The sequence below is a fragment of the Cavia porcellus genome, unplaced genomic scaffold (assembly GCF_034190915.1).
Source record: "Cavia porcellus strain 051 isolate PalLab524CR breed Dunkin Hartley unplaced genomic scaffold, mCavPor4.1 scaffold_21, whole genome shotgun sequence".
NCBI classification, from domain to species: domain Eukaryota; kingdom Metazoa; phylum Chordata; class Mammalia; order Rodentia; family Caviidae; genus Cavia; species Cavia porcellus.
In genome coordinates, this window is record NW_026947504.1 from 64,358,188 (window position 1) to 64,381,351 (window position 23,164).

Here is a 23,164-nt window from a genome sequence, read left to right on the forward strand (position 1 = left end):
AGTGGCTCTCAAAGAAGTTTCCAGACCATTCTATCAGCATCATTTAGGGCGTTGTCAAAAGTATAAATTCTGTGACCCTACCTTCACTTACTAAATGAGAAATTCCAGGTAATTCAGTGCTGGCTGGAATTTGAGATCAGTTGATGTATAGGAGGGTAAAAAATAACAGGAAGTACAAAATGACACCTATATGAAGTTGTAGGAGCTCAGACATTATAAATCTGTATTTTAAATCTGCTGTGAGTTGGGGAGCCCTCAGGGGGTTTTGAATCATTAAATTCCATTGTTATGCCTGTCTTTTGACCATGAAGACTTCTTTCAAGCAGTCCTTTCAAAGTAAAATCTGAGTGCTTTTTAAAAAAAAACTTAAAACATTAAGTCAAAAAGAAAATTAAAAGTATGCACCAAGACCTAATTCCAGTACTGTGTAGGCATAGTGTGTTATTCTTCTTAAAAAGTAAGAACTGAGGAAAGAATAAACGCTGACTCTGTAATGAGCATGCCTCAGGAAACAAAGCAAACACAGGAAGGTATGACAATACAGATTAAAGTGATGGAAGGCATGGATATCCATTTAAAAGATAAGAATATAGTTAATATAAGGTGAGTTCGTTTATTTACTAAATGCTAGAACTTTAGATTCCATACTAAGGATAATCCCAGGATACTTAAAATACTGAGACAAAATTAGGACAATGAAAACTTCTTGAGGACAGAAGAAGACGGAAAATAAAATTGTAAAACATAAAGCAATGAGGATTTTTAAAATTAGGAGTAATAAACCACCCTGGTTACATTAAATGGCTCACTGGAAAGGAAATCACGACCTGGTATCCAAATTTGTTTTAAAAACATGAAGGGCTTCAGAGGCTGGTGGCCATTGCTTCTAACTCTGTATCTGGTAAGCTGAGATTTTGTTTCTTCAACTTCGTTTTACTTTTTCAGTATATGCTTGCAATATGTAATGTTTACATTCCTTGTATGGAGTTGGTACATGTACGTGACATGTCTGAATTCCGTTTTTCCATCCTCTTGCTCTCCACTCTTCCCCCTTCCTCCATCTTAATCTCCTTCCCATTTGAGAAGGAGCTATCACTCTTCTTTCTATTGTCTTTTATGTTGCTCTTTATTTATAATTTGAGTTTCTTTTTTGTTGTTGTTTGTGTTTTGTTTTGTTTTGTTTTGTTTTGTACCAGGGATTGAACTCATGACCTTGTGCTTGACAAGCAAGCACCTGTGCTGCTGAGCTAAACCTCTAGCTGGGTTTCTTGTATAAGAGAAACCATGCAGATGCAGTATTTAAGCTTATGTATCTGGCTTCCTGAAAACTAGTTTTTCAAGTGACAAGATTTCTAAATATCAAGGTTTGAGCATCTTAAGCTAAGAGCCTTCCAGATTTTTTTTACTTCACCTTGTTCCTTGTTTTTGAGAATTTTTCATGGGTAGAAGCAAATCAAAACAGAATCTGGGACTAGCAATTTCTCTCAGCATTCTATGTGTGATGTTAACTTATACCTCAGTGATAGTCCAGTCACATTCTCCTCCTAGTGTTCATCTTATTTAGGGCCATTGTATGCATTCTCCTCTGCCCTAGCTGAAGTGTGTCCCAGCTAAGTCTTCAGTCTTGTTGGTAGAGTCTCTTGTCTCTTGGGGGTGTTCTCTCCACGCTATGATTTCTGTCCTGAGGAATACTGTATTTCCAAACATGTTCTGTCCCTAACTTTTTTCTGGTACTTTTCTCACTTTCTAATACTACTTCTGGTCTACACCTAGATTAATTTTTATGAACAACAAGTTTCCCTCAGTGAAACAGTTTCCTTAGTTTGAAATGAAGATTCTTCAGTTTTTAATGAAGATTCTTTCAGTTTTTTACTCATTTTTTCAAACGTAACTGCTTTCACTTCCAGCTTCCTCACCAGATTGATAAAATTGCTCATCCTTTCCTGAGAGAGCTCACCGTTTACTCTTCATTTCTGTTCTTAGGAATTCTGTGCTCTTCCATACCCAAGCTTTCTCTTTCATAGCTGTTGCCCAAGAACATCACATAACTTCTGTTTGTCTTTGTAAAGCCTTCCTGCGTGATTTCAGGCCTTGGTAGTCCTTCTCCTTTGAATAGCTTATTGTCTGTCTTCTACATAAAGATTCTAAATTCATTAGCTGGAGCAGTACTTTCTTAGCTGTGGGTTCACAGCTGTGTAGTTCCTAACACTACAAAAAGGGAAAAGAAAAATAGTACACAAATGTTCAAAGCATCTTATTCATAATAGCCAGAAAATAAAAGCAGAGCTGGGTATAGTGGTTCACACCTATAGCAAGCTGCTTGAGAGACTGAAGCAAGAAGACCCCTTTGAAGGGTTTTGACCCAGGCCGGATACTGCAGCCAGTAAAGCCAAGGAGCTCCTATCTCCCCCACCCTTAGGAATCTACCTCTGGCGCCAAACTAAGACCAGTGGGCTACCTGTGCATCCCTAATGCCCCTTGGGTTCCACCGCAGGCCGAGGCTACTTACGCGCCCCACTCCACGTGTTCCACGTGTTCCACGGAGAGATCCATCGCATGCCGCGCCCCTTGGGGAGGTGGGGGGCCTCTCCCCGCATTCTCAAAATAAAGGTCATTTATATTTCATACTTCTTATCTTTTCAGCCGCCACCAGTCCCCCACAGTTCTAATCACCCTTGAGTTTAGAAGTTTGAGACCAGCTGTACAAAATAACAAGACGCCATTTCAAAAAGGAAATTCCTAAATTCTTTTAAAGATTGCATCATACTTAAAGTTCTTAGAATAGTACTTCTAATGTTCTGATTATTTGTAAAATTTGGGAGAAAAACATTATTTTATGACTTTATGTCATGACTAACTGAAGCAAGTACTTACAGTAAAAAGGGGCAGTACTTAAATAGTTATAAACATATAGACACACAGACTGCCTTAATGCTTTTGTTAAGTGGATCTTTATGACTTTTAGAAAGACTTATTAAATTAAAATCTCCTGTAATAAAGTAAGTAGAATGCTAAGTAAGACAAGCTTTAAACTCCTTTGTCATCTCATTTGTAAAGCAATGAAGTGAGAAAATCCATTTTGAGTATGTGAGAAAACTGAGGAAACCTAAACAAGTTGAGCAACTGGGCTAAATTTTAGCACAGTCTCCTGGGATACAAGAGTTATTTGGGAGCATGATAGATTCACCTTTCCCAAAATGTCATATAGCATGATAGGCTGTGTCTTTAATGAAGTAAAAAGCACAGGTATACTTAAATTTCTAAAATCAAATGTAATTGACACCTAGATGTGACATATTTTTCTACTGCTTCATAGTAAGATTACCCCTTAACTTTGTAGCTTGAAAAAGCTGGATTATTTATTATCTCAGTTTCTGAGATATTTATCATCTAAGGTCAAGAATCCAGGAATAGTTTAGCTGAGTGGTTCTAAGGGTCTCCAGAAGTTACATTCCAAATGTCAGCTGTAGTTGCAGTCATCTGGAAGTTTCAACTGGCCTAAAGATCTGCTTCCAAATTCACTCACATAGTTGTTGCCAGGACCCCTCAGATCATCACCCCAGTGTTCTGAACATAGGCAGATTATGTATACTGTTATCTCTATGACATTGTTTCAGGAACTCATTTATACAAGTTGTACACAAGGAATGGGGAACTATGCTTCACCTTTTGAATAAAGAATATAGAAAGAATTTGTGGGTGTCTTTGCAAAGCCCCACAAATTAAGTAAAGCAAACCTAAAGTGCCTCAAGGATTATCAAACTGTGGTTGTTGCTTTGATGACTATTGTCACCGTGTCAGAATGTTAGTCTTAACAGGACTGACTCCAAATGGAAAGTATACTTAATATTCTTTGTATATGACAACCCCCAAGTGAAGACAAACAACTCTCCAACATGCATCACATTCAGAAAACGTATTTAATCATTTGGCTGAGCGTGTTTTTCTCTCGTTTTGTTCATTAAGCCTGTATCATCAGGTGTCAAACATATTATGCTGTCTTGGTGTTACCACAGGTTATTGCTTACAACTCAGAAGGTAAAAGTAATCCAAGTGAAGTAGTAGAATTTACTACCTGCCCAGATAAACCAGGAGTACCTGTGAAGCCTTCAATTAAAGGGAAAATACACTCACACAGTTTTAAAATAACTTGGGGTAAGTTACTATGACTATTTATGCATTAATATTTTGTATTTGATTAAATTAGTTCAAATATGAAAATATTTTTAAAGAGATTTCAGAGCAATCTGGATGGCTGGACTTGTGCCGTGATCACCTTTGTCTAAATATTTACTGTAGGTATACTTAGAAGAGGAAAAAAACATGAAACTACCACCTTAATGTTTAAATTCTTATTATATGGATACAAAATGTCCTAGTAGCTACAAGACTGCCATGGTTTTCAGCCATGCTTTACAATGGTTACTGTGAAGAGTATTCCGCTATGGTGGGCCAACTTACCAGAAAAAGGCCAAACTCAGAAAAGGGTTTTCACTTAGAAGAAAGCAACACTAATGATCTACATAACTTCTGAATTTTATGTTTTCGTACAGAAAGCGTTATCATGAGTTCAGTAATTCTAGTTAATCCACCAGATAAATGTAACTGGTTTTAAGATATATATCAGTTATCTCTTATTTTGGTGTCAGGTTTTTAGTAAGGGTGTTATTTATGGGTAATAATATATTTTTCTGCTGGGTGTGGTGGCACATACAAGTAATCCCAACACTCAGGAGATGGGGCAGGAGGATTGTCCTAAGTTCAAGGCCAGTCTGAACTGCATAGGAAGACCATATCTCAAAAAAAAAAAAAAAAAAAAAAAAAAAAAAAACTTTTCTCAGCAGATTTGTTAGTCCAATAAGAAACAAGTAAATCATTCACTGAGAATCTTTTGTAGAAGACTGTATGTCTACAATAATTAAGTTTATATTTGATAAAAGTACTGGGCATCCACTGTAAGATACTGAGCAAAAGCCATAGTATATAAAATGAAAGAAAACTGAATTTGCAGCCAGAATTTTGTGTTTTATCCTAGCTCTCAAGAGAAGAAGCCAGTTACTTATTCAAAACAGTTCATGAGCAACTGTTTGTATACTAGTTATGCAAAGATCATATAATGCTTGAAACTCAATGCCTGCCTAAAAAATTCAGATCAGTAAAAAGACTTTGTAGTAATTAGAAAAATAGCCACAAATCTTAAACTACCTGAGAGTCTAAAGTGACTGGAATTTTGTGCAGCCATTAAAAATTGGAACAAAGAGCTGAATTTAAACATGGGGAAATATAATTAATATACTATGACTAATATCACTTTCATTTTTTGAGTAGATCCACCAAAAGACAATGGAGGGGCACTCATCAATAAGTATGTAGTGGAGATGGCAGAAGGGTCTAATGGTAAGAATAGCTATTTGACAGATTTATTTTAGGTCTCTCTTATTATTTCAGTATATTCTTTATGATTTTATATTTTATATCTTTTTTTTCCCTCTTTTTATTTGCTACCTCAAAAGGTATTTACTTAACCTGGGCTGTCCTTGATTTTTGTTTGCAGCAGTTAAGATTTTGTCTGTTAATATGTAATCTGTTAGCTAGTGATTTCCTACTTTTTGTTTTTTCTGAGATTCTGTATAACTTGTACCCTTTTCCTGTTTTTTTTTTTCTTTTTCTCCTTAAATAAATTTTTTTAAAAAATTGTCTGTTATAACCTCCAAAATTACAGGAAATCAAATGTCAGACTGTTGTACACCTACTTATATTCACATTTTTTTCATTTGTTTACATTGCTTGAACCCATATACCCAGGCTAAGTCATTATATAACTGAAGTCTCCTAAAGGTTATTCAGTTAGATTTATACCTACATGTACCAGAAGAGAATTATCTTCTAAAATTTAACTCAATTTATATTCATTTTAGTAAGATGACAACAAATGAACTTTATGCTTGAATATCACACTTATTGATTTTTTATCTCTATGAAATGACATTTCCTGGAAAAAGTAAGAATGTCTTTTAATTAAAACCGAACTTCCTATGATATTGGCTGTCTCCATTGTGTTTGTTATAATGTTATTACTGGATCAGTAAACACATTTAAAATACTTAAGTAAAAGCACATTATCAATCTAAGCCAAAGTCTTTATGAAGTTATAGAGATATTTCACTTCAACAAAGCCATGCAGATTTGTCTAAGAAGCTACACATAAAAAGAAAATTAAATCATTTCCAGGAAACATGTAACAAGCTAGAATTATTTCTGACAAATTATATAAACACTTATTTAGTGAAGCTAGGATACGTGCCATGTCCATGATATCGAAACATTAAACATTACCTTACAGCTGATTGAACACAATTCTTTACCTTATAGGAAATAAATGGGATATGATATACAGTGGCGCTTCTAGGGAACATCTTTGTGATCGACTGAATCCAGGCTGTTTCTACCGTTTACGAGTTTACTGCATCAGTGATGGAGGACAGAGTGCGGTAATACTTATTTATAGATGATGATGATGATTATTATGATGTTACTGTTAAAGTTTGGCCAGACTGGGCAGAATCTCCAAATTCCACCTTAAATATTGAAATATGTCTGTGAATTAGAAAAGTACTTTCTGCACTCCTGAGTGGATAAGGTTATAGTTACCAGAGTATTCTAATATTTCACTTATACTATTTCTGTGACTGTCTCTTCTCTTTGCAGTTTATCGTTGAAAAATATATATATATACATAATCACAAAACCAATGGAGAAAATTTTATAAAGATAAGTTTTAAGATACTGCTTAATAACCATATCAGCATACCAATCAAAAGCAGAAATAAAATACTTAACAGGCTGATTTACTACTCCATAAATTGTGTGTCAGGAGAAACAAAATATCATTTACTATTTAAATTATTTCAAAAAAATTGGCCCTTATTTTATTACTATAAAGGCATATGACCAAAAGTGGATTTAAACACACCATTCATTGACTGTATATATATTTACAATGATCTGGAAAAGTAAGTTTTAAATAGGAGTGATTTTTTAATAAATTTAATGAAAGGTGATTTCTTGGAACATTTATTTAGCACATTAGTACATTTTAAAAATGTATTATAAGCATTTAATTGAAAATGTGAGTATTGTGAAACCACATGTGAGTCCTGCTAAACTAGCTTATCATCCATTTGCATCATTTTATACATTAAGAAAAACGTCCTCAGAAGTGTATATGCCTCAGTGATCTACCATATGAGTGAGTGAGATCCAGAGATTGATCCCCAGATTCTAAAAAAGAAAAGAAAATCTTTAGAAAAGTCATACATTTACACAGAATCCTATTCTAATATAGCATGATAGCATTCTTATATAGGATACCTTTCTGAATAAAATTAGGTACAAATACTTTTTTGTGGTTATAAAGTATATTAAGTATAAACCTTAATACAAAACAGGTAAGAAATAGAGCACTGAATTTATATGTCTGCATTTTTAAGACATTGTTCTTTAAAATACAAATAAAAGATTTTACATACATCTGTATATATGTACACACACATAAAAATTAAAAGCAACACCAAATACCTAAAAGGTACTGAGTACCTGAAGAAAGCTTATCAGATATTAGAATTTTTAGGTGGAAAGAAAAAATTTTCTTCTTAATAAATAAACTAGCACATAGGTTAAAAGTTCAGTAACCAAGTGTCTAACCCTCCTAAAAACAAGACAGCCAAAATTTAGTGGTTGTTAAGACATCCCTCCTGTGATTCCCTTTGGACAAAATAAAAAGTACTGCCTATGAAGTTGTATTGGTGGGTTTTTTTAATTATGGAAAGGGTTTGAGAGTTCATTTTTCAGTAACCTTCTTTGTATATCATGGATGCATAGTGTATGTCTTTGTCTATAAAAGTTTGTGTTTCAGTAACTTCATTAGGTTTTCATTTTATTCAGGATTTTATCTCGTTTGTAAATAGACAAGTACAAATTTCACATTAGTGGTATTCTTTGTGTTTATAATATTTTCCTTTACCAAAAGCAATCTGATGATTTGCTTAGGGGCTGTTTTGTTTTGTTTTTTTTGTTCCGCCAGGTCTCTGAATCTTTACTTGTGCAGACACCAGCTGTGCCTCCTGGCCCATGCCTTCCTCCCAGATTACAGGGTAGACCCAAAGCAAAAGAAATACAGTTACGATGGGGTAATTTCCAAATATTTTGGTAATAAATTATCACTAACTTACCACTAAAAATATTCATCACCTTCACCTGATAAATCTTTTCACCATAGGCCCTCCACTAATTGATGGTGGATCACCCATTTCCTGTTACGGCATTGAAATGTCTCCTGCAGAAAAAGATGAACCCAGAGAAGTTTACCAAGGCTCTGAAGTGGAATGTACAGTGAGCAGCCTTCTCCCTGGAAAGACGTACAGCTTCAGACTGCGTGCAGCTAATAAAATGGGGGTGAGAAGACCATGCTGACGAATGATAATCGCAGTGGTGTTTCCTTTTAGTGTGTCACATTCACTATGGAGACCATTTTGCTTTCAACATGTGACTATAATTTTTATAATTTTTAATAATTGATAAATAAAATGTCAATGTGTCTTGCAATTTGTTAAGAGAATCTTAGTACTTTCAAACTTCACTTAGAATTTGTGGCTTTAAACTTCCATCAAGTTAAGTTTACCTTTCAGGCAGTATTAATAAGGTTTACTTAATCAATAGCCTAACTATATGCAGCATTTACCTCCAGTTAGAAACTAGTTGTGATTCCTATTTTGCAAAAAGGGAACTTATATTTTAAGCATTTCTGGTTTTGGGTGAATTATTTTTAAAATATTACCTGTATGTTCACAGAGTTCAATAAAATAGGCCAAAAAAGGGTGATATCTTCGTTTTATAACGAAGTTTACAATGAAACGAAAGCTCAGAAAAACCTTGCCCATAATCACACAGACTGGTGGTAGTGTAAGCTCTAGGTCTGTCAGACTCCAAAGCCAAAGTTCTTTTCACTCAGTGATGACACTTTTCCTCTCGCTTCAGTTTCGGCTCTCTGCAGTCAGTTTCTCTAATGATAAAGTAGGAATTTCCTAATCTCAAATGAGTAAACTATTCTGTAATTAAAACTTTACAAAATTAAACTTCACAGGTGCCATTATTTCAGATTTTAGAGAACTATACAATAGTTCGTATCCTGTCTCCAGCTCAATTTGGATTTATATCTGTAAACTTTTAAAAAACTTCTATGATACATGTATTGTAGGTGGGGCTGGGGATTTAGTTTAGCGGCTAAGCTTTAGCTTTAGCTTAGCTTCTTTAAATCCTTTCTGTGTGAAATCACCATGTTACAAACTCCACAAGCTGCAGTACATAGTGAATGGTACCTTTAATACTGATGTTCTAATCCATGTTTACAGGCTTGTTTTCTGTATACCCAAAGAAATACCATACATGTTTTACACCCTTCCAGGGCTAATCCAGATTTTAAGGTATAACGTATGCCTACCATATCCCTTTGGTATTTATTTTATTCCTCACATAGTTTCATTCAATCCCAACAAAAACCAGTTTATGAATAGGAGAAAGTATAGTAAATAAAACTTAAAAATTCTTTCCTTCACATCCATATTTTTAAATCTTTTTATTTTCTGTGAATGCTTATGAAATTTTAACTAAACTGACCTTGAAGGATAGGGAAGATAGACTTAATTATCAGGGAATATAGCATCTGGCTGCAGCTCTAGATATTCGGGGCTGGGGGTGGGAGGGGATATGGAAAAATAAAGAAAAGATGGGTCCTCAGGGGATGGGAGAAAAGGAACTGCTCAGCCTCTGTAGGGGAGTTTATTTATATAGTTAGCCAGATAAAGTCACATGACACCCCTTTGCCTTGCAACCCATTGCTTGGATTGCCTCAGGCTTATTGTTCCCTGAGCAGCTTGTTTTGTAAGGGTACGTAATCCTCTCCTATCACCCCCTCACATGTGCTCAATCTCCAGCTTCAGCTACTCCCTACAAGTGAATCTTTAATACAGAATTCTGTGTAATCAGCAGCCAACTAAGTGTAAAAAATAAAAACACTGATTATGCTTCTTTTTCTAGTTTGGACCCTTTTCAGAAAAATGTGATATTACTACAGCCCCTGGGCCACCAGATCAGTGCAGACCCCCTCAAGTGACATGCAGATCTGCAACTTGTGCACAAGTAAATTGGGAGGTATTATAATTTCCGCTATTTTAAGGTTCCTTTCTAATTGATTGGTATAGTTTATATAGAAGAATAAAGATATTGCTCATTTTGCCTTCTGAATTATTATGTGGAGAGTAAGCCCTAATTAAATTCATATAGTAAATAATGAGTTCTGTTTCTCTGTGAAGAATTGAATAAGATATAGTGCTATTTCAAGTATTTGAACTTTGGTTCGTAATAAAATACTTTGTATTTTTATCCAAGGTTTTTTCTCAGTACTGAGATATTTTTCAGCTACTGGTGAAGTTAATGCACGGAAGAAACATTCATAGTAATTAGTGTAATACTATTTCTGTTATATTTATCATTTGCAATGTATTTTTGTATATAGTAATAATCATGGTAATTATATTTTTTAGCTGTTTTTGAAGTTTAACAAGGAAAACGTCCTTGAGTGGTTTAACATTTTAACAGAATTATTTCAAAGTATATTTGCCTTAGAATACTCCTTTCTAAACTGATTCTTAATCATATTTCCTCTAATTCAAAACAAAGTTGTATTTTTGATCAGTCTTAATTAAATTCAGATCATTTTAATGAATAAAACTGTAGTATTGATTGTGCTTAAATATTTTAAAGAAATTCTAAAGCAATCCAGTTTTGAATACACTCAAGGAAAGAACATTTTTACCCAAATGTTATTCAGTCAGTATCAAGACTAAAATCTTCATCTTTTTCTTAATTTAAAGATTCCTTTGAGTAATGGAACTGATGTCACCGAATATCGGTTGGAGTGGGGAGGCGTTGAAGGAAGTATGCAGATATGTTACTGTGGGCCTGGCCTCAGTTATGAACTAAAAGGACTTTCACCAGCAACTACCTATTATTGCAGAGTCCAGGTAAAAGTGATCAGTGCATACTCTGCCCAGAATTTTATGTTTTTTTTGCAATTTTATGGTCATGTCTTTGTTAACTTGGAGGTTTTTTTTTAATTATTAGGCTCTGAGTGTTGTGGGCGCAGGCCCTTTCAGTGAAGTAGTAGCCTGTGTGACTCCACCATCAGTTCCTGCCATCGTGACTTGTCTTCAAGAAATATGTGATGATGATGATGTAGAAAATCCACATTATTCACCTTCTACCTGCCTTGCAATAAGATGGGAAAAGCCTTGTGACCATGGTTCAGAAATCCTTGCCTACAGCATAGACTTTGGAGATAAACAGCCCTTGACAGTTGGAAAGATTTCAAGCTATGTGATAGACAATTTGCAACCAGATACAACATACAGGTACACTGCACAAAAACTATGTAAATTTTTACCTAGACCAGACAAACACTTAAAATAATCATAAACTAAATTCTTTTTTTAATGTGGTACTTAGAATACGAATTCAAGCCTTGAATAGCCTTGGAGCTGGTCCTTTCAGCCATATGATAAAACTGAAAACTAAGCCCCTCCCTCCTGATCCACCTCGTCTGGAATGTGTTGCCTTTAACCACCAGAACCTCAAGCTGAAATGGGGAGAAGGAAGTCCAAAAACACTGTCATCAGATTCTGTTCAGTACCACCTTCAGATGGAGGATAAGAATGGAAGGTAGGATTTTTGCTTGCTTTTTTATATAGTTTGTTATATATATTTTAAGTGCATAAATTTTTTTAAACTATAGAATAAATTGACAAAAGGTCAAGACTGTCATAAAGAATCATGGTTATATATGATTGTCAAAAAATAAATCTACTTCGTCTTTACGAGTAGGATGCTAAGGGGAAAAATTAAGTGGGCAATTTTTTATTCTCAAACCTATTTACTGTGAGTGATTTTAGTAAGTCATTTATAGAAAGTGATCATGATTCACTTACAACCTCCAAGACCCATAAGGGCAGGGATTGTATCTCATTCTCCCATGGTCCACACACAGGCCTGCACACTAAACAAGCACAATTCCCTTCCTTACTGGAGAGTCTGTGATTAATTATCCAGTCTTTTTGTTCTCCTTCCTCTCATTCAGGTTCTTACCTATTTTTCTTCTATTTTCATGTACATGTTATGTTTCCCATAGACCATGCCATATACCAACCTACTACACTCCAATTACAGTGTTACAATATTTGTAACATTAATTATTCAGAACCAGGTGTGGTGGTGGTATGTTCTTGTAATCTCAGCACTTGGGAGGCTGAAGCAGGAGGATTGCCTCAAGTTTGAGGGCAGCGTGGGCAGCATAGTGAGTTCAAGACCAGCCTGAATTACATAGCAAGACCCTATCTCAACAAAAATTCTTCAAATACAAATTTAGGATACTTTATTCGTATTATATCCCACATAAACAGTCCCATCTACTCTCCACAGTTGTTAATATTCTACTATTTTAAATATTTGAATTTTTCTTTTTTTAAAATAAAGTCTGGCTCTGTAGTTCGGATTGGCCTTGAAGTCACTAGGTAGCCCAGGCTGACCTTGATCTTGCAGTGATTCTCCTTGTTAGCCTCCTGAGTGCTGCATCACAGGACTGTGTGCCCAGCTATCACTTTACTTTTCTACTTTTTACTCAACTTACTAGAATTTTGCTTATCTAATGGATTTAGAATAGTTTTAACAGTTTTTCCCAGGGTTAACTTTTGTTTTTATATGAAACATTCATGGTAGTTGTACATAAATGTTTTCTGTCATTAGTAATACACAAGCATTCATTATTCATTTCCCATTGTCCAAAAATTTTTAAAACAACCAATCAAAAATATTGGGAGACTGGCTGGGCCTGGTGGCACATGCCTATAATCCCAGCACTTGGGAGGCTGAGGTAGGAGGGTTACTGCTAATTCAAGGCCAGCCTGGGCTGCATAGCGAGTTCAAAGCCACCCTGAACTAAGAGTGAGACCCTGTCTCAAAAAAAGTGGGAGGAATAGCATTTAACTTACGGGTAACATATTACAAGGAATGTATATAATATTACCTTCTATCAGAAAGCCAAGTGGATGGCAAACACCTATAATACCAGCTATCCAAGAGGCTGAAGCAGGAGGATTGGCAAATCAAAAGTCAAGTCTGTGCAATTTATCAAGACCTGTCTCAAAATAGATGGGCTTGGAATCTACTTCAGTGTAGAGAGCTTGCCCTAACAGACATAAGGCCCGTGGTTCAGCCCTTAATATAGCAAAAAACCAAGCAACAACAGAAACATTGTGTCAGACAATTCACATAGATAATGTGAGATTAATTCTCTCATACCTCTACATGAAGCTGTATTAAAAAAAATCACTAAAATTATGTCTGGGAATTAAAAATTTATCTTTTTTCCAAATAAAAATAAAATTTAAATAGGCACAATCCATAGCTCAGTTCAGTGCTGTAGAAGAAAAATTGTGTGGATATGAAGTTAATTAGAAATAATTCATGATAAATGTGTATCTTAAAAGATAGCAGTGAGGAACAAAGCTAGACCAGATGCCTGAAAAGAAACAATTAATGATGACTAGACCCTAAATTTCACAACCGACTTTGAGGAAGCCACATCAGAATAGTGTCAGCCAGGGATTTAGCTCAGCTGCATAAGCACGTGCTTTGCAAGGAGGAGGCTGTGAGTTCAATCCCCAGTACCAAAAAAAAAGCTACCATGATACTACCATGAGAGTCTATGATACTCATCATCTGTTGAAAACCATGGGTGCATCTGGAGTGACAAACCATTCCTGGCATTAAGTTTTTAGAATAATTTCTTAACCCTAATAAGCTCAACTGTACTTTTTAGTAATTTATGAACATTTTTTATAGGGTAAGAGTTTTATTTAATAGTTATTTCCTTTTTAGGTTTGTTTCCTTGTATAGAGGACCATGTCATACATACAAAGTACAAAGACTCAATGAATCAACATCGTATAAGTTCTGTATTCAAGCATGTAATGAAGCTGGGGAAGGTCCCCTTTCCCAAGAATATATTTTCACTACTCCAAAATCTGTCCCAGCTGCCTTGAAAGGTAAGTTATACATCCTGTAGTTATTTTCTTTAATAATAAATTAATTTTAAATGTATTTTCATAAATTGCTTTATTTGCTTTTATTAAAATTGTATAGACAAGCCCACCTACTGAGATTTTCACTCAGAAATAAAAGCTGTTTTATCTGGTATATTGATATACAAAACCTAATCTGAATACAAGTTAGTGATCTTTTTAATAAACTAACATGAACAGATTAAACAATAGTTTTAAGTCACATTATTTCATTTATTTGGATTCTAGAGGGAAAGTGAGGTCTTTCACTAAGTAAAACAAGTTTTTCGTTAACTTGGATTTGTCAGTCAAATTTACACACAAGCATGTACACTTATTTGTATACACATGTGTGTATGTATTCAGAGTCATCTTTATTTTAAAAGGACACTGGCAGGATAGCATTTTGTCTGAGCTAGGGATGTGGCTCAGCGGTAGTGCTTGCCTACCACACACAAAGCCCTGAGTTCAGTCACCCATACCACAAAAAAAAGATCACATTTTGTACATTTAGCCAGAAAGACTTAAGTTTGTTAGACCATGAGGACTGACTGATTACACAGACTTCTAGAACAGTGTCTTGGATCAGGTATTTGACTGTATCATTCATTGATCCAGAGTCTTCTCTTGAATAGTCTTTCCAATAATGTTGAGCATCATAGTCACTCTTCTATTCCCTCATCCAGTTTTGTGTGTAAGCCTTAGGAAGATTATTGCTTTTAACCCATTCATACGTAGATTTCAAAATTTCACTGCTATTTATTTTGAAGTCTATATAACTAGATTTTAGAGAAATGTTAATTTTTTTAATTAAAACAAGTATCTGTGGAATGTACCACATTAAAATATCAAAAGGAACAGAACTTATTTATGTTTGTTTCCCATAGCCCCCAAAATAGAAAAAATAAATGATCACATTTGTGAAATTACATGGGAATGTTTACAGCCAATGAAAGGTGATCCAGTTATTTACAGTCTTCAAGTTATGGTGGGAAAAGATTCAGAATTCAAACAGGTACGTGCCAAGATACAATTTTGTTAATATATATTTTTACCCTTCTTTCATTTTTATTTATGTATAGAGCAAGATTTGACCATCTTTTTACTTTTCTAATTCAGAAATGTTTGTTCAGTACATAAGACTTTAATATGTACATATGGTCCAAATATATGTGCATAATATGTTCCAGATATCTCAGGTTTCAAAATCTTAGTCATATGCTACACTGGAATAGATCAGTCATTCAGCAAGTATTCCTTGAACTCTGTGCTAGGATACAGCAATGAACTAAAAGTCTTTATTGCCAAGAAGCTTACATTGTAGTAGGGGGGAAAAAAACACAAATAAGGATTCTAAGCTGATAAGGAGATCATATAGACAGTGTTGGCAAACCTATTAGAACTTTCAATAATACAAACAGTCTGCTATGATTACTTATGACATAGGTTCACCACTACTGATGTTAAAACTATACTATATTGCAGCTTTTACTGCATGTGAAAACAGAATGCAATAGAACATTTTGGGCAGCACAGCCAACATAATTAGGCACAATGTCATTTTAGTTATAGTGTTGAAACTAAAATGAGACAAGTACAGAAGTACAGAGACCACTAAGGAGACTTTTATTATAATGGTAGTAGTTACACTATAGTACTTACATACAAGGTACAATTACTATTATGAAAGTCTGGAAGTAACACCTTCCTGGAAGAAAAATTTCAAAGATAGCTGCCTGATATATAACGAATTAACAGAGTGGGGAGTTGTCAGTGTTTGTTACAAAAACATGATTCAGTATGTACAAGCATTCCATCTGATTTCCCCGTTTTGCTATTCACTTTATTTTGGAAGACTTTTAAACTGTTGTTTCTATTGTAGCTTGCATTTTCTTTTCCCACTAGAAAATCATTCATCTGTTTTATTCTAGCTTTGTGCTGTTTTGGTTATTAATAAAATAATTTTTAATATGCAGTTTTCTTCTAAATTACATAGAAATGTAGTATCTTAACTAAAAATATGAAATTCCCAGTGGAATTATATGTGGCATATGATTGTTTCTCTTTATTAAGCCATCCGTAAGTTGACATAATTAAATTTGAAATGTAATTTACAGATAAGCAAGCTTCCTTCCAAGGAGGAAGCAAAATTAATATTAAAGAAAATTTAATTGTGTTATGTGTTTAAAGGAAACAGGGATCCCACATTTGAGTAATGTATGAATTTTAATAAGCTTACGTCTCTACTTGAAACAGCCATGCTAACTCTGATTTAACTTAAAAGCTAAGTTGCATGAGGTGCATGCCTATAATCCTAGTACTTAGAAGGCTGAAGCAGGAGAATTGCCAAAATTTAAAGATAAGCATGAACTACATAGTGAATTCAAGATCAACCTGAACTACATCATGAAACTCTAAAAGAAAAAATAATAAATTAGGTTTATCATCACTTACACTTACTTAGATTATAGGAGATAAACTTAAAATATTGATTAGTATTTCATACTATTTGTAAAATCCTGAAATTTACTGGCAAATTATGTTCCAAAATTTGAAGGCCATTTATTTAAGAATTCAATTTCTTTTCATGGAATTTGTTTGTAAAAAACAAATTATAATTTACTTGATATTCAGTACACATTAAATAATACTTATAGGAGTTATAGGGAAGTTACATTAAGTTACTTTTATAACTTCAAGAAAGCTGTTTAGAATCTTACCAAGTAAGCAAAAATTTTATAATGATGACATTTTGTATAGCCATATAAAGATCATAATAAGAAAAACTTGCTTTATAGAGAGTAATGATTAAGTCCAGCATTTCTTACAATCCCAGGCTCATTCAGCTATTTGATCTATACAAAGGAGGAAAGATAGTCTCTCTAATAAATAGTGCTGGGAAAATTGAATATCCATATGCAGAAGAATGAATTTAGACCCATATATCTCACCATGTACTAAACTAAAATCAAATGGATCAAAGAGCTAAATGTTAAAGCAAAAATACTTAATCTGCTGGAAGATAAAACAGGCACAACTCCTAAAGACATAAGACTTTCTTGCTCAACAGTGGCACAAGAAATAGGACAAATGAGATTATAGGAAATTAGAAGACCTCTGCATAGTGAAGGAAACAACCAACCAAGTGAAGAGACAGCCTACAGAACGGAAAAAAAATTTTACCAGCTGTCCTCACACAGAGGACTTACATCTAGAATCTATGAGGAACTCAGAAAAGCTAGACTCTTCAAAATAAGAGACCTAGTCAAATTATACAGAACTAAAATGAATAGACAGTTCTTAGAAGTGCAAATGGCCAATAAATACATGAAAAAATGTTCAGCATTGCTGGCCATTAGAGAGATGGAAATTAAAACAACACTGGGATTTTTATCTTACTCTGGAAACAATGAGTGTCATCAAGAAATCAATTAATAACTAATGCTAGCAAGGCTGTAGGGAAAGAGGAACCTCTTCTGCACTGTTCGTGGGAATGTAAACTAATGTGATCACTATGGAAATCAGTATGGATATTCCTCAAAAAACTAAAACTAGAAATTGTTTGACTCAGTTTCCCTTCTTGGTAGCTTCCTGAAAGAGTTAAAAACATCATATTAAAGGGATACATGCATACTCATGTTTATAGCAGCACAATTTATAGCTAAGTCTGCAAAATGGCTTACAGGTCTATTAACAGATGAATGGACAAAGAAAGTGTGATATTTACAGTATACAGTTGAATACTGCTCTTTTGTAAAGAAGGATAACCTTGAGGCATTTGTGGATAAATGGATGCACCTTGGTACTATGAGAAATAAGTCACACAAGCTTAAATGTCACATAGTTTTTGTTATTTGAGAAAACAATATAAAGAGCAAAATAAAGATAGGTAACAGGAAGTAGACAGATCTCTTCCAAATGGGAAAGGGACCACAAGATGAAGGGAGGGGAAAGGGGAGGGAAAGGAGATGGCGGGGAGAGAATCAGATGGAAATAGAGCTTTGCAAATGAGAAAGGGACAAAGAGATGGCAGGAGCAGGGCGGGATGATAGGTAAGACCTAGGACAAGAAAAAAAATTAAGACGTGTTCTGTATGTGTTCCAACTCCCATACTAAATGTAATCATGCTTCACTACAAATGTACTAATAAAAAATAATCGAAAAGTGAAATTGATAGTTTCTAGACTAGCCTTTAAAAAGCTGTATGTTCAGTAACTAAGAGTCATCTGAAAGCACATTAGCTGGATGGTAACAAATATTCAGGACTCTTAGCCTTTGGATCAGCTGATTGGCTTTCTTACCTTTCTTCATCCTCCTCCATCAGTCAGTGACTGTGTAGAGCTGCATGTCTTGTCCACAGCAGCACTTCATCTAGAATCGCATCCGTTCTCCAAAACTCTCTTTGCCTTTGCCTCCTCTCCCTCTTTCACACACATCCCAACTCCCATATGCACTGTATGAGGAAGAAGATTTATACAGGTTAGGTGTCTGCTGGTTCTTTAATCCACTCAGAAGTGTATGCATCTTTAAAAGCAAGTGCTTTTTAACCAAAAATGCAAGTGCTTTCAAATGGTGAGAGAATCTAGAGGAAAGTAGGACTACTTCCAAAACAAATTAACTCTACAAGTTTTCCAGGAAGCCAGAAAACCAACCTGAACTAGCTCATAGACAACTAAGTGTGAATCAGCTCAGGTAGGAAACTGAAGGCAAGCCGACTTGGTGGTTTTGGCGGCTAATGAAATCTTTAGGGACTGTGTTTCTCCCACTGTTGTATGCCTGCACTTAGCAGACGGTAATTAAACTCACTCACAGTAAGGAGAAAGAAAGCACTTCGTTTCAAAGACCACTAACTATGCTGGGGCAGAAACCAACCAGCCCAACTTGGGAGGTGCGGAAGGCCAGCTTCTGGTACCTGGGCTGTGTAGAACCCGATGTTATGTATCAAAATCCAAAATCAGAGTAGATTAAATCTAACCAAGCAAATGAGTTTTTAGAACAGAGAGAGATGTGCAAATAGGTAAGATAGTGGATTCTTTCTTATCGACCCTAAATTTTCTATTGTTATTTTCTCCATGCTACAGTATATTCATAATATTAAAATTATGATGAATATTTTTGAAACCTTAGAATTTCCTTAAAGTTTCCCTATAAAATTCTGTTGCAGTTGGCATGCTGTTGGAAGTTCTTGGACAACTGGATGTGTACAAATTTATGATCTTAATCTGCATGTCTCTTGAAATACAAAGTGAAAATAGTAATTTCTTACTTCCCATTCTCTTAACTGTAAATCTGCATTGATATTTGCCTCACTGCATCAGTAGATAATTGAGTCATAATCAATGAGCTCTACTAATTATGTGATAGTACCTGTAAGTAATACTGAAAATCAAAAACTATTAACTTAGCATTTTTAATCTTTTTAATTAAGGTCAAGTATGTAATGGGGGAGGGAGTGATGATAGGCATAGTATTTTAATTCGTATTCCTCACTCTGAGACTTAGCCCAGCTCATCTGAAGCTTGAGGCTTGCTCTTTCAGGTATATAAACCTTCTTAAATTAGCTTTAGCAGCTTAACCTGTTTTTTCCAGTTGTGTGTCTCCATCTACCTTTGTCTCCTTTTATATCCTGTATATATCCAAAACAAAAAATTAAAAACTTTGATTCCATCGTATTCCCCCCCAATTTCTCCTTTCCAACTTAAGCTAACTTCATCAGTATCATAAGCATCAATGATCAGTATCAGGTTAGTTCCAATTTTTTTCCTACCAATTTTTACTTAAAAGTCATTTCCAGCTCTATAACAACTACAGCAGGGCTGCGTAACCTTACGTCCAAGTGCCACTGTATTCCACAGTTCAGTCCCTTAGCGAGCTTCATGATTGGGGTGCCTTCATGACTCTTAACGTCACATTTACTCCTTGACTCACCTAGGAGCTCCGAGGGTAATCATGCATTCTCACTTTTCAAATTTCTCCCACCCTTAATGTAGCAGACAGACAAGTACTTTAATGAAAAGATGTTTCTTAAATGTCACTGAAAGTATAAAATCAGTGCCATTCCCTAGCTCTCACGTCAAAAGTGATTGTCATTGTTAACACATTTTCTGTCCAGCCTTCGCACACAGTTCTTTCTTGTAATGTTTCTTTAACAGGTTTACAGAGGTCCCGACTCTGCATTCCGCTTTTCCAGCCTTCAGCTGAACTGTGAGTATCGATTCCGTGTGTGTGCCATTCGCCAGTGCCAGGACCCTGTGGGGCACCAGGACCTCGTCGGTCCCTACAGCACCACGGTGCTCTTCGTCTCGCAGCGGACAGAACTGCCAGCCAGCACCAGCAGAGACAGCGTGGAGAGCAGCCGGAGCCCGCGCAGCCTCAGCGACGAGCAGTGTGCCGCCGTCATCCTCGTGCTGTTCGCTTTCTTTTCCATTTTGATTGCCTTCATCATTCAGTACTTTGTAATCAAATGAAAATATAACTTTATTTTTAACACTGTATCACATTTTATTTTGTCATGTACTAAAATTATTTCTGTATTGCTTTTACAAAAACAGTGGCATTTAGCACTGGCATTTAGACTATGTAGCACATCATTTTGTCATTTTCAGTGATTATACATATTGCTAGGTAGAGAGGCTGGCACTTTATTAGAATGCAAGCCGCAGAAATACCAATTTTGGGAGGGTTTTTTGGTTTGGGATTTTTGTTTTGTTTTTGGTTGTAACTTTTTACTTTTTTTGTTTTTTTGACATGCCTTCTTATAGAACAAACTTTCTAAGAGGCAACAATTTATAAGTGATATTTTGACCAGTCAGCATGAGTGTAACAGTGATAACCTGTTTGTTTTAAAGATTATCAACCGAAATTTTGAGAATGACCAGAATTTACACTAACATGCTATATAAAATGTTCAAGTGTGATGCTGTGAAAGCAATCTAGTGCTGTATTTCTACCTCCTCCTTTGTCTTAATTATTTGGTAAGTGGGATTATGATGAATAACTGGAGGGGCTTAGCAAACAAACTGGATGAAAGAATATGTGTGAAAAAAGGGAGCTTCTCGTTTGATAAATGTGGAGTTCTTCATTCCAAGTATATCTTCATGAATTCCCAAATTCGTCACTTAAAGAAAGCACAGGCAGTTTAAACAGCCTAAAAATATTTTAATGTTTACTCAAAAAGTACCTCTGCAGGTCTTGAGAAAATGGAAAAGAACAGGACTTTTAGATTATAACTTTTAAAAATTAATTATAACACACTCTGAATTTCAAAACTGTTTGATTTCTGTTTTGTGAGCCTTTGAACCATGTGCATTTGTGTAAGGCCATACACCTACTTACGTAATATATCAAAACTACCCACACCAAGTATAGAGATACATAAACATACTCCGTCTCTGGTGCAGGCTAATTCTGAAGGACTCCCGTAAGTTTTGCTGCTGTTCCCATAACTACTGCCATTACCATCAGAATTCATAATCAAACTTAACCTTTTTATTTGGGGCACCAAATCTGAAGACAAAATTAATTTGCACCAATCAACTTCAAGCTGCTTTCTTGAAAAACTAATGTTTTATGTATAATGTCTTTTTGGATACTGTTCCAAATTGTTGATGCATGTGGTTAATGTTGCATTAGAGCACTTTGCAATTGCATAATTCATTAATGTTTTGTGAACTTGGCATTTGTGAGTTACTGGATGATCAGATTGCATTTTTGTCAAGTATCACATTGTACATCTTGCCTAGATGTTCATGACTGCCAGTAATAATAGTTTGTAATGAAACTATCTACAATTCTTGTTTTATCACATCTGTTTACCTGTAAAACACCTGTAACTAGCTTTTTTAATTTATTATTTGAATTTTAGGATAGTGAATCACTAATTTTTAGTTGCTGAAATTAGCATTTTAGTGATTACTAAGCACTTCTGTCTGTCTTTGAAAAAAGAAACATACGTTTTGTGCTTTGAAGATCTCCGAAGAATTTCCCCTATAATAGAATGGGCATGTATTGTAATTGTTTTATGTCAAATGATCTGTGCTGTAGAAAAACAAAATCTTTAACCTTTGTTCAAAAAAGAAACGGATAAACTTGGCCTTTCCAAGTGGTAAGAATGATCTCTCACTATAATATACTGTATGTTTACATTTTATTTAATCTCTTTATGTATAGAATGATAATCTTCCCCCCCAAAATTGCGATTATTTTCTAGAAACTTCTTAAAAATGCCACATTTGGCAGTACAAATGAGTTTGAGTGTAAGAGCCCAGAGATTTCTATATAGTTGAATGTCTAAAATGGTAAAATGTGCCACTGTGACAAGTTACAGTGGCTTATGTTTTTCATAGTAATTCAAATGAACTCCTATTTTTGATAGTAAATGTCATTTAATTGTGTACTTGCCATTTGAGCCTCACTGCAAAATGAATGCAGAGGAGAAAACAATTTTTAATGTAATCTTGATTTTACCTCATATACTGTACATTCCAAAAACTCTAAACTTTTTAAAGATTATAGATACACTACCAAACATATCACCTTAAAATTGTAAAGGTTGAACTTCATACAAATGAAAAATATGCTATCGTAAGAATACATAAACTGTGTAGCAAAAGTATCTTTAAAATCCATGGAAAATAAAAGTTGTATCATTCTTTTTTGAGATATGTTTATTGTATTCACATACATCTCATTCTTTGCTGCCTGTTTGAGAAAGTAATGTCTCCCCTCTTCCAGTGGGCTTAATTTTCCTAGTAGTGTCCAAATTTTCAAGGTGAGGACCTATATTCATTTTGTAAGATAGGAACAGTAGACTAAAGAACGAAATTAGAAGTTTTATCCCACTACCTTGATTGTGTGTAATTCATTAAACACCTTACTTTACTTACATAAAGAATAAAATGGGCTAAACTTCCCATTGGGAGGGAGAAGCTGGGGACAGTGGCACATGCCTGTAATCAAGCTATTTAGGAGGCTGGAGGACCTTGGGAGCTGAA

General features: G+C 34.9%; 1 protein-coding gene across 4 annotated transcripts in view; it reads left to right on the top strand.

The window, feature by feature from the left end:
* Positions 1 to 22,830, top strand: part of Fndc3a (fibronectin type III domain containing 3A) — a 174,440-nt gene extending 151,610 nt beyond the window's left edge. For all 4 annotated transcript variants that reach the window (XM_063232790.1, XM_063232791.1, XM_063232792.1 and 1 more), the window contains 12 exons: positions 4,017 to 4,155; positions 5,329 to 5,397; positions 6,373 to 6,491; positions 8,084 to 8,189; positions 8,279 to 8,454; positions 10,096 to 10,209; positions 10,932 to 11,081; positions 11,182 to 11,468; positions 11,563 to 11,775; positions 13,990 to 14,156; positions 15,059 to 15,186; positions 20,324 to 22,830. In XM_063232790.1, the coding sequence (XP_063088860.1) occupies positions 4,017 to 4,155; positions 5,329 to 5,397; positions 6,373 to 6,491; positions 8,084 to 8,189; positions 8,279 to 8,454; positions 10,096 to 10,209; positions 10,932 to 11,081; positions 11,182 to 11,468; positions 11,563 to 11,775; positions 13,990 to 14,156; positions 15,059 to 15,186; positions 20,324 to 20,638 (1,983 nt within the window). In that variant the 3' untranslated portion in view covers positions 20,639 to 22,830. The remainder of the gene's footprint in view (positions 1 to 4,016; positions 4,156 to 5,328; positions 5,398 to 6,372; positions 6,492 to 8,083; positions 8,190 to 8,278; positions 8,455 to 10,095; positions 10,210 to 10,931; positions 11,082 to 11,181; positions 11,469 to 11,562; positions 11,776 to 13,989; positions 14,157 to 15,058; positions 15,187 to 20,323) is intronic.
* Positions 22,831 to 23,164: the final 334 nt, after the last annotated feature.